Source organism: Danio rerio, chromosome 15, assembly GCF_049306965.1.
Source record: "Danio rerio strain Tuebingen ecotype United States chromosome 15, GRCz12tu, whole genome shotgun sequence".
Taxonomy (NCBI): Eukaryota; Metazoa; Chordata; class Actinopteri; order Cypriniformes; family Danionidae; genus Danio; species Danio rerio.
In genome coordinates this window covers 2,457,501-2,470,468 of record NC_133190.1, presented here as the reverse complement: position 1 = coordinate 2,470,468, position 12,968 = coordinate 2,457,501, and the positions used below count along the sequence as shown (strand labels likewise).

General features: G+C 33.5%; 2 protein-coding genes across 3 annotated transcripts in view; both read right to left on the bottom strand.

The window, feature by feature from the left end:
- The window catches only part of hephl1a (hephaestin-like 1a), a 51,315-nt gene extending 48,252 nt beyond the window's left edge, over positions 1 to 3,063 (bottom strand). The window contains exons 1-2 of one of the 2 annotated variants that reach the window (XM_009291403.5): positions 2,792 to 3,063; positions 1,454 to 1,698 (exon numbers count right to left, since the gene is read on the bottom strand). In XM_009291403.5, coding sequence (XP_009289678.1) covers positions 1,454 to 1,698; positions 2,792 to 2,949 — 403 coding nt within the window. In that variant the 5' untranslated portion in view covers positions 2,950 to 3,063. The remainder of the gene's footprint in view (positions 1 to 1,453; positions 1,699 to 2,791) is intronic. The other variant, NM_001328065.1, reaches the window with a different exon arrangement.
- A 6,288-nt stretch (positions 3,064 to 9,351) lies between these two features.
- rsrc1 (arginine/serine-rich coiled-coil 1) overlaps positions 9,352 to 12,968 on the bottom strand; it is a 226,042-nt gene continuing 222,425 nt past the window's right edge. The window contains 2 exon segments of the mRNA NM_212947.2: positions 9,352 to 10,366; positions 10,659 to 11,276. Coding sequence (NP_998112.2) covers positions 11,184 to 11,276 — 93 coding nt within the window. The 3' untranslated portion in view covers positions 9,352 to 10,366; positions 10,659 to 11,183.

The following is a 12,968-nucleotide window of genomic DNA, read 5'->3' as shown; positions in this document are numbered from 1 at the left end:
AAGCAATTATGGATTCACAATGGTATAATCCGTTATGGAGTGATCAATTGTATATTTATATGATCTATTATTTTAATTAATAATATTAGTATTTAAGACACAGATCAGAGCAAACTATTTCCCACTATTCAGAGGGCTGACCCCCCCATACATGTTGTTTTGACATCCTTCAGGGGGGATCAAGCATCAATTAGGGGGGTCAACCCCCAAACCCCCTTGTAATTCGGACTCAGCTTAAATATATAATTATTATATCATAATTAGTTATTTCTTAGACACATATTTTTAAATAAATTGTCAAAACTAGCAAACCCTAGTTGCATGCACATTTTTTAACAAGACTTATCTTTAAAAAAACTCTTTAAAACTATAATAAACTAAATGTGTGCACATCAGTCTGTCCATGGCAGTGTCCTCACCATATACAGACTATAAATACACAGAGAACTTTTAGACAGATATTATTGTTATGACAATAATTAAATCCTATTTGTAAATAGAGGTATGAAAAGAGTTTTGTTAAAAGTTCTACAGAGGTGGATTGATGGTGATTGGGTTAGCATGGTGGCTCAGTGGTTAGCACTGTTGCCTCACAGCAAGAAAGTCAAGTTCCTGCTGGGCCAGTTGGCGTTTCTGTGTGGAGTTTGCATGTTCTCATGCTCCAAACACATGCACTATAAGTGAATTGGGTAAGCTAAATTGTCCATAGTGTATGAGAATAAGAGTGTATGGTGTTTCCAGTGATGGGTTGCAGCTGGAAGGGCATCCCCTGTGTAAACAAATGCTGGAATAGTTGGCGGTTCATTCTACTGTGGCAACCCCAGATTAATAAAGGGACTAAGCCGGAAAAAAAAAATGAATGAAATTTGCCATAGTGTATGTGTGAATGTGAGTGTATGGGTGTTTCCCAGTACTGGGTTGCAGCTGCAAAGGCATCCGCTGCATAAAACATATGCTGGAATAGTTGGCGGTTCATTCCCTGTGGCGACCCCTGATAAACAAGGGAAGGAAAATGTATGAATAAATGAGTGAATGAATGTCGGTGATTGGATGTGTGTTGGCCTGATTGGGTAGCTTTACCCAAAATTGAGACCTGTTTACAATTATTTAAGACCAAAAAAACTAAATTTCAGTGAATTTAAGACATTTTAAGGCCTCAAATGTATTTTTTAAAGACTTTTTAAAACCCCACGGACTAACTGATTCGCTTCACAAGACCTCAGTGTGTCATCGTGAGCCATGGCTATTGATTTGGAACTCTTTGTATGTGATAAATCTGTAACCATTCACTGCCATTATATCAATCACCAATCGGATTCAGCTGAAAAGTTCTACTGAAGAAAAACTGGTCACCTACATCTTTGACATATTTAACAGGAAATGTTTCGTTTTGGGTGAACTATACCTTTAAGTGAGAAAAGAAAAGATAGAGGTATGAAAACGTGTATAAAACCTTCTGAATCCTTCTTATAAAACACTCCGTGTGGATGGAGAGAATAAGGCCTGCTCGCAAAGTTCTTCATGTGCACCACCATGACATCATCCACTTCAGCACGTAGAATCGGTCCAAGAAAGCCAAGCCAGTCAGGCTTTGATATCTCTGTGTTATAGGAAGCATCTGTATACTGTCTGTACACAGCCTTTTTGTAGACACTCCCTATTCTGGTAGGACCGTTAGACAGGAAAACGGAGGCATGTCTGTTTAAAATAAATAAAAAGAGAAGTTGCTGTTGAAACTAAAGGGAAATACCCTAATTTACCAAGTCAAGTTTACTGTCAGCTATAATTATTCATGTGTATTTATAAAAATGATTTACGCACATATAAGCATTTTTATTCACAAATGAAATAGTTTATGGGTATTATTAGTAGCATAACATTAGTATTGTTAGCTATTATTAATGTGTTCATTTCATAATCACATGCTGAAGTGTTTATGTATGATTTTACACCTATATAATCACTTTTTATTCACAAATAAAACTGTTTATGTGTATTATTAGCAGCATAACAGTCATATTGCTAGCAAATATTACTGTTTGCGTTTCATAACAGTCATATTGCTAGCAATTATTACTGTGTACGTTTCATAACAGTCATATTGCTAGCAATTAATAATGTCTACATTTTATAATCACATGCTAGTGTCTATATAAACGATTTTACTTCCATATAATCACTTTTTATTCACAAATAAAACTGTTTATGTGTATTATTAGCAGCATAACAGTCATATTGCTAGCAATTTTTACTGTGTACGTTTCAAAACAGTCATATTGTTAGCTATTATTAATGTCTACATTTCATAATCACATGCTACTGTTCATATAAACGATTTTACTTCAATATAATCACTTTTTACTCGCAAATAAAAGTGTTTATGTGTATTACTAGTAGCATAACAGTCGTATTAGCATAACAGGTGCATTGTTAGCCATTATTAATGTGTACACTTCATAATCACATGCTAATGTGTTTATATAAATGCTTTTACACCCATATAAACACTTTAATTCACAAATAAAAAGCTTATGGGTATTATTAGTAGCATAATAGCCATATTGTTAGCTATTATTCATGTGTACACTTCGTGTTTATGTGTTTATGCTGGATTTTACACCCCTTTATTCACGAACAAAATAGTTTATGTGTATTATCAGTAGCATATCAGTCGTATTAAATTCTTAAAATGTTAAAACTGAAATTATTTTCAATTACCATTGTTTTACAGTCAGTCAGTAGACTGGGTGTGTCATTTTTTTTTTGTCCTGTAAGTAAATCAACAACTTACTCGTCGGAGTCAATGGTCCGGTTGTTGATGAGGTTTCGCCGGCTGGGTGCGTAATTCCAGTCTTCCTCCCTAATGCCAATGTAATACGTCCTTTCCATACATTCGACCCAATGCAGTGCGACTGCGGCCGTCACCAACACGCACAGCATAAACTTCATGGCTTATAGCTGTGAACGGTCCCAAATACGTTAAATATAACGAGCATAACCAATGTCCGAGCCGAAATCCGTAAGAGCCGCACGCAGCAGACACTGATAAAATGCCTGCGCACTGAGATTCTTCCCTCACCGAGATAAGCTATACGTGACGACAAGCTCTCTAAAAGCGAAAGTGAAAGTTCCATTGGATGACTACAAGATTCCTGCAGGCATTACTGGAAACAGGTTTTGTGAGTAACTCCGCTGGGTTTCTTTCACAGACTGAACACTGAACTCGATGACGCTGAGTGAAACAAGCACGCGCTTATGGCGTCGCTTTTTTGAATAAGCTGCTGGCATTGGTTTGGTTTACATGCTTTGCCTGCTGCCTTGACAGATTTTAAAATACAACACAATCGAAGAATCTACATTAGCTATAAGCCATGCATTTTATAAAGTCTTTAATAGTTTTACTTCATTAGAGATTTGTTTAGACACTTTTATAAAGTTATTAGGCAGTTCATAAGATGGGCTACAAGTTCTTATTCTTTATTTATGAAAAATACTTTGGTGATTTTACTGTAAATGCATTGTGTTTGTGGACCTTACTATGGTAAAGTGAATTGTACAGCCCATATGAAAATAATACTACATTCATTTACTGTACTAAATACCATTTTGTTATGAACTGTACTATGATAACTGAATTGTACTGCCCATATGAAATAAAACACTATAGTAATTTACTGTAAATATGTGTTTTCAAACCTTACTTTACTACAGTGAATTATATTTCTCACACAAAAATACTATAGTAATGTATAGTAAATATTGGTATTTCTGAACCATACTATACTAAAGTGAATTAGACTGCCGACAATAGTAATGTATAGTAAATACCATGATTTTTTGAACCCAACCATAGTAAAGTGTATTATACTGGCCACATTAAACATACTATAGATATTTACAGTAGGAACTATAGTGCTTTTGAACCATATTACAGTAAAGTGTATTATATTGCCCACATGAGAAAATACTATAGTAATTTACAGTAAATAGTATAGTATTTTTCAACCATACAGTAAAATGTTTTATTGCCCACATAAAAAAAATACCACAGTATATTAATTTGCTGTACTAAATACTGTTGTGTTTGTGAACCATACTATGGTAAAGGCAACTATAGACATGAAAAATACTATAGTAATTCACAGTGCTTTTCAAGCATACTATAGTAAAGTGTATCATACTGCCCACATTAAAAATACTATAGTAATTTACTGTAATTGTTTTATGTTTTTGAAACATACTATACTAAAGTGAATAAAATTTTACACACAAAAATACTATAGTAATGTATAGTAATTTTTGAACCATACTATAGTAAAGTGTATTATACTGCACAAATAAAAATACTACAGTATATTAATTTGCTGTACTAAACACTATTGTGTTTCCCAGTGATGGGTTGCAGCTGGAAAGGCATCCGCTGCATAAAACATATGCTGGATAAGTTGTCGCTGTGGTAACAGCACAGTTAGTAAAGTGAATTATATAGCCCACATTAAAAAATACTACTACAGTAATGTAATGTAAATACTAGTGTATTTCAACCATACTGTAGTAAAGAGTATTATAGTGCCCTAATGAGAACACACTACTGTAATTTACAGTAAGTATTTTAGTGTTTCTGAACCATACTACAGTAAAGTGTGCACTGCACACATGAAACAATACTATAATTTACAATAAACACAACAATGTTTTTAAACCACAAGTAAATTATACTACTCACATGAGAAAATACTACAGTAATTTATAATAAATACTACAGTATCTGTGAACCACACTATAGTAAGGTGTATTATACGGCCCACATGAAAAATACTATAGTAATGTATAGTAAATATGAGTGTTTTTGAACAATACTATAGCCAAGTGCGTTATAGTGCCCACATTAAAACATACTACAGTAATTTACAGTAAATACTACAGTGTTTTTCAACCATACTGTAGTAAAGTGAATTTTATAGCCCACATGAAAAAAATACTATAGTAATGCATAGTAAATACTAGTGTATTTCAACCATACTGTAGTAAAGTGTATTATACTGCCCTCATGAGAAAATACAGTTATTTTTTCAGTAAATACTAGTGTTCTTTAACCCTACTATAGTAAAGTGAATTATGTTGCCCACATGAAAAAATACTACATTATATTAATTTGCTGTACTATATACTGTTGTGTTTGTGAATCTTACTATGGTAAAGTGTGTGGGTGAAATAATACTATAGTAATTTACAGTAAATACTTTAGTGCTTTTGAACCATACTATAGTGAAGTGTTTTATATTGCCCACGTGAAATAATACTACAGTAATGTATAGTAAACACTAGTGTATTTCAACCATACTGTAGTAAAGAGTATTATACTGCCCTAATGAGAACACACTACTGTAATTTACAGTAAGTATTTTAGTGTTTCTGAACCATACTACAGTAAAGTGTGCACTGCACACATGAAACAATACTATAATTTACAATAAACACTCCAGTGTTTTTAAACCACAAGTAAATTATACTACTCACATGAGAAAATACTACAGTAATTTATAGTAAATACTACAGTATCTGTGAACCACACTATAGTAAGGTGTATTATACGGCCCACATGAAAAATACTATAGTAATGTATAGTAAATACTAGTGTATTTCAACCAGTGAATTATGTTGCCCACATGAAAAAATACTACATTATATTAATTTGCTGTACTATATACTGTTGTGTTTGTGAATCTTACTATGGTAAAGTGTGTGGGTGAAATAATACTATAGTAATTTACAGTAAATACTTTAGTGCTTTTGAACCATACTATAGTGAAGTGTTTTATATTGCCCACGTGAAATAATACTACAGTAATGTATAGTAAACACTAGTGTATTTCAACCATACTGTAGTAAAGAGTATTATAGTGCCCTAATGAGAACACACTACTGTAATTTACAATAAGTATTTTAGTGTTTCTGAACCATACTACAGTAAAGTGTGCACTGCACACATGAAACAATACTATAATTTACAATAAACACTCCAGTGTTTTTAAACCAGAAGAAAATTATACTACTCACATGAGAAAATACTACAGTAATTTATAGTAAATACTACAGTATCAGTGAACCACACTATAGTAAGGTGTATTATACGGCCCACATGAAAAATACTATAGTAATGTATAGTAAATATGAGTGTTTTTGAACAATACTATAGCCAAGTGCGTTATAGTGCCCACATTAAAACATACTACAGTAATTTACAGTAAATACTACAGTGTTTTTCAACCATACTGTAGTAAAGTGAATTATATAGCCCACATAAAAAATACTATAGTAATGTATAGTAAATACTAGTGTTTTTCAACAATACTGTAGTAAAGTGTATTATACTGCCCTCATGAGAAAATACAGTTATTTTTTCAGTAAATACTAGTGTTCTTTAACCCTACTATAGTAAAGTGAATTATGTTGCCCACATGAAAATATACTACATTTTATTAATTTGCTAAAATTTATTAATTAGTAAATACTGTTGTGTTTGTAAACCTTACTATGGTAAAGTGCATGGATGAAATAATACTATAGTAATTTACAGTAAGTACTATAGTGCTTTTGAACCATACTATAGTGAAGTGTTTTATATTGCCCACGTGAAATAATACTACAGTAATGTATAGTAAACACTAGTGTATTTCAACCATACTGTAGTAAAGAGTATTATAGTGCCCTAATGAGAACACACTACTGTAATTTACAGTAAGTATTTTAGTGTTTCTGAACCATACTACAGTAAAGTGTGCACTGCACACATGAAACAATACTATAATTTACAATAAACACAACAATGTTTTTAAACCACAAGTAAATTATACTACTCACATGAGAAAATACTACAGTAATTTATAATAAATACTACAGTATCTGTGAACCACACTATAGTAAGGTGTATCATACGGCCCACATGAAAAATACTATAGTAATGTATAGTAAATATGAGTGTTTTTGAACAATACTATAGCCAAGTGCGTTATAGTGCCCACATTAAAACATACTACAGTAATTTACAGTAAATACTACCGTGTTTTTCAACCATACTGTAGTAAAGTGAATTATATAGCCCACATAAAAAATACTATAGTAATGTATAGTAAATACTAGTGTTTTTCAACAATACTGTAGTAAAGTGTATTATACTGCCCTCATGAGAAAATACAGTTATTTTTTCAGTAAATACTAGTGTTCTTTAACCCTACTATAGTAAAGTGAATTATGTTGCCCACATGAAAATATACTACATTTTATTAATTTGCTGTAGTAAATACTGTTGTGTTTGTAAACCTTACTATGGTAAAGTGCATGGGTGAAATAATACTATAGTAATTTACAGTAAGTACTATAGTGCTTTTGAACCATACTATAATAAAGTGTATTATACTGCCCACGTGAAAAAAATACTATAGTAATGTATAGTAAACACTAGTGTATTTCAACCATACTGTAGTAAAGAGTATTATACTGCCCTCATGAGAACACACTATAGTTATTTCTTCAGTACTAGTGTTTTTCAACCACACTTTAGTAAAGTGAATTATGTTGGCCACATGAATAAACACTACATATTAATTTGCTGTGGTAAATACTGTTGTGTTTGTGAACCTTACTATGGTAAAGTGTGTGGGTGAAATAATACTATAGTAATTTACAGTAAGTACTATAGTGCTTTTGAACCATACTATAGTGAAGTGTTTTATACTGCCCACGTAAAAAAAAAAATACTATAGTAATTTACAGCAAAAAGTATAGTGTTCCTGAACATGAAAAAAAAACTATGGTAATTTATAGTAAATATTACTGGGTTTGTGAAGCATACTATAGTAAAGTACTTTAAATAGTTATACTGTTGCTTTGGTAACACAATAATCATAATATAAACATTACCCAATACTATATAAACTCTACAACAGATGATCTATTCACTATAGTAGGTAAAAAAAATGTATAACGTTAATTTATTCATTCATTTTCCAGGGGTTTCCACAGTGGAATGAACCACCAACGATTCCAGCTGCAACCCAGTACTGGGAAACACCCACGCACACTCATTCAGACACATACACTGTGGCCAATTTCGTTTACTGATCCAGCTGGGACATGAACCAGGTTCAAAACACTTTCCTATAAAGTAGTAATTTTTTTTTCAGTAAAACATTTTATTTGCTCTTAATGAATTATGATTACATCTGATACTATTATAAATACTGTAGGCTGCTTTCATTTTTACTATAGTAAAATGTGGTGTAGAATAATAGACCCTATTATGTGTTTGTTTACATAAGTATAGGTGTTGTGTTACATAGCAACTATAGGACTACCACAACACATTACAATTCGTTTGGTTAAAAACAGACTACAGTCTACAGTCTTCAGTATACTATATTTAATTACTATAGTATTTTCATACATATTCATCCAATACTGATTAGTTTTCTTGTGTATTTTCTCAGTACACCAACACAGAGATACTTTAAACACTAAGACAAGAAGAAGATTATGAGGAGAAAAGAGAATGACAGATAGTTAAACAAACATGTAGAAAATATGTTGAAACCTGTGTTTTTTATCAGTAATGTTAACACTGTACTGTTTTGTGTAGCAAAATAATAGTAGCCAAGCTGAAACAATTGCAGTGAGATGGTCAATGTACGAGTGGCCTCTAGTGGTAGAATGCAGATAAGACAGCTGTTATTTCAGTTGTTATTTTCCTCATTAAGGCATTCCATTCACTGACTACTACTCCTGAAGTTTCATCAGTGGAGAAGTTTCGTAAAAAATTGTTTAAAATAAAAAAATACTCTCTAAAAAGTCATTGCGGTTGTTTCTCTGATGTGTATGATCTCTTGAAAGTACTTAACCGACAGTAGGCAAATAAATTAAATATTAAATCTCAAATAAAAAATATTTGACACTGTCAAATACACACACACAAACACAAACACAAACACACACACACACACACACACACACACACACACACACACACACACACACACACACACACACACACACACGCACACAGAGCAAATGAATGTGCTGTTTAAACAACGTGGCAGAAAATTGGAAAATTAAAGTTGTGTTGGTCTGAAAATAGCAACACGTCAACATGTTTTACAATTAATTAGATCTGAAGAATATCTTGTTTATGGCTAATAGCATTAAATAAATAAACGATTTTCAACATTTGTATTTTTCAAGGGAAATCTTACATTCTACAATCAACAATATCGCCTGCATTTCCAGTATCGCGCAGCTCTAATTGATCTTGCGATACGATCTGATTAGTTTGTTTTATCAAGCACTACACAAGCATAACAAGAAGATTGTTTATTTTTTAAAACAGAAAAAAGCAATAAACACACATTAAGAACATCAGCCGTTCATGTTGACTACACTGTAAACAACATCTCTCAACAGTTTCCGTATTTGGCGATTTACAAGCGTTTTGTATTTATTTCCGGTTGTGAATTGCATTATGGGATGTTGATCTCTGCTCTGCCCTTCTGATAAAAAAAACAGTTTAAACCAGCCTAGGCTGGTTGGCTGGTTTTAGCTGGGCGACCAGGCTGGTTTTAGAGGGGTTTTGGCCACTTCCAGGCTGGTTTCCAGCCATTTCCAGCCTGGTCTTAGCTGGTCAGGCTGGGAGATGACCAGCTAAAACCAGCTTGACCAGCTTAAACCAGGCTGGTCAAGCTGGTTTTAGCTGGATTTAGCTGGTCATTTTCCAGCAGCTAAGACCAGGCTGGAAATGTCTGGAAACCGACCTGGAAATGGCCAAAACCCCCTCTAAAACCAGCCTGGTCGCCCAGCTAAAACCAGCCTAGGCTGGATTAAGCTGGATTTTTCAGCAGGATGTCCACTTTTGATGTTGATAATTCTACTCTACAGTTTAACAAAGTGACTTTTATTGACATTTTTAGTGGTGTGAAATATCTGTTAAATAACAGTAAATGTGCTGGCAGTTTTTATAGTGACTATACAACACCAACCCAGACAATATATCACTTTAAACTATTACAATTGTTAATAAAAGTCCCATTTTACAACTTTTCAAGGTTTAAAATGATTGGAAGAAAAATCAAGCTCCCGTAATGGGGAAACTATCAAATAAAAACATGACAACAAAACAAAAACATACAAAAAAACACTGCCAATTTACAGAGATTTCTAACAGTTCAGAAGGCTGTCGCTAAAAATGGAAGAACAAATAGATAAAAATATTGTAGTTAAATTCTAAAAACTTTATCCTTACACAGTCCACTGCACAAGTATCTCTATATGGACAGTCTTCTGTATTTTCCCTACTAAAAAAACAGCTTAAACCAGCCTAGGCTGGTTGGCTGGTTTTAGCTGGTCGACCAGGCTGGTTTTATAGCAGTTTCGGCCACTTCCAGGCTGGTCTTAGCTAGTCAGGCTGGGAGATGACCAGCTAAAACCAGCTTGACCAGCCTAGCCAATCTTGGAAGCTCAGCCAAAACCAGCTATGCCCAGCTTAAACCAGGCTGGTCAAGCTGGTTTTAGCTGGTCATCTCCCAGTCTGACCAGCTAAGATCAGGCTGGAAATGGTCAAACCCCCTCTAAAACCAGCCTGGTTGACCAGCTAAAACCAGCCAACCAGCCTAGGCTGGTTTAAGCTGGATTTTTCAGCAGGGTTGTTATTCGTGTTTTTTCCATTTATTTATGTTTTTGAATTCATTGTGAGGCTTTTGACGTTGAAAAGTTGGAAGTCGTGACTTTAATGAACATGTTTAATAGTGTGCAGAGCGACATTCTCTGGGTTGGTGTTGTATATTACACTACAAAACCTTGTAATAAGCTGCAGCACACTTTCTGTTATTGTACAGACTTATTTCTCTAGGTAATATTTCTTATAAATTGTTATTCCAAACAACTAAAATGTCAATAAAAGTCACTTGAATTTTCAACATCAAAAGTGGACAGAGCAGAGATCAACATCCCATAATGCATTTCACAACCGGAAATAAACAGAAAACACTTGAGAATCTCGCATAGTCTTTACAGTGTGCCCAATAAGCTTCACCTTCCCATAGACACCAGCAGGTGGAGCAGTCGCACCTTTATTGAGATCAAAATTACAAAAAGCAAACGCGAAATCCGCATCTTCATCCGTCTGACAGTTGTGGTCAGGATACGGGACTACCCATGAGCCTCTCCTGACGTAGAGAGATCAGTCTGTTCAACCACAACCTCTCAGCCTCCTCTTTATCCACAAACAGCTGCAAGAGAGACAGAAAGAGACTCGGATCAGTTCATTCAGGCTGCTAAAATGCGCTGAACTTCACTACACACAGAGCATCACTGCAACAGTACACTCTAAAAGAAATTGGCTCACCGCAAAACAATGCGTTTCATAAGTGCAGTTTGTGTATTGTTTCTAGTCCAAATACCTAAAATATATATAAAAGACTTCAGTATGAATGCTTTTTACTGGAATAAGTTTTTGTTATGCAACTTTTTAATCAAATGAATGATCTTGCAAAAGAAGAAATGTGCTGTTATTAATATCAGAAATGCATATTAGTGTGATGATGAGGTCACTCCGTTCAAATATAGATTATATAGATCATTGCAGGCTCACTTTGAAGTCAAACTTATACTGAAAGCAATTTCAGTTTTTATACATTTAACACATTTTTAAAGATCTTGCTGTCGTCTCACAGCAAGAAGGCCGCTGGTTCAAGCCCTGGCTGGGTCAGTTGGTGTTTCTATGTGGAGTTTGCATGTTCTCCCTGTGTTTGAGTGGGTTTCCTCTGGCTGCTCCAGTTTCCCCTACAGTCCAAAGGTGAATTGGGTGAGCTAAATTGTCTGTAGTGTATGAGTGTGAATGAGTGTGTATGGATGTTTCCCAGTGATGGGTTGCAGCTGGAAGGGCATCTGCTGCATAAAAAATGTGCTGGATAAGTTAGCGGTTCATTGCGCTGTTGTGAGTCCCTTTTAATAAAGAAAAAAAAAAGAATAAAAAATTCACAGGAGAGCGAGTAATTTCACCTTCAACTCTATACATGCTTTATATATTTCTATTTTTGTTTGCAATTTTTTTCCTTTGTTTTCTTTTGTTTATTTGCACAAGAATACAAACATGTTGTACTTAAACTGACCAAAATAAGCCATAACATGCAGGAAGAGGCAAAAGCCCAAAAGACTTATTTAAACCTCTACCTAAATAATAATAATAAATAAATAATAATAATAATCAAATATTAATAATAACAATCATAGTAATAATAAACATAATAACAATAATAATAATAATCATAATAATAATAACATAATAATAATAAAATAATAACAGTCATAGTAATATTAATAATAATAATAATAATAATATTAATAATAATAATAATTAAATTAATAACAATAATAACAACAACAACAACAACTACAATAATAATAATGTTAATAATAATAATAATAACAATAATAATAACAATAATAATAATAATAATAATAATAATACAATTAATAACAATAACAACAACAACAATAATAATAAAAACAACAATAAGAAGAATAATAATAATTCATTGATTTTTCCGGATAAGTCCTTTTATTAATCAGGGGTCGCCACAGCGGAATGAACCACCAACTTATCCAGAATATGTTTTACACAGCGCATGACCTTCCAGGTGCAACCCATCTCTGGGAGGCACCCATACGCTTTCATTCACACACATACACTATGGACAATTCACCTATACCATCTTTGGACTGTGGGGGAAACCGGAGCACCCGGAGGAAACCCACATGAACATGGAGAGAACAGGCAAACTCCACAGAGAAATGCCAACTAACTCAGCTGAGGTTCGAACCAGTGACCTTCTTGCTGTAAGGCGACAGTGCTACCCACTGCACCATTGTGCTGGCTATAATAATAATAATTATAAAATAATAATAATAATATTAATAAA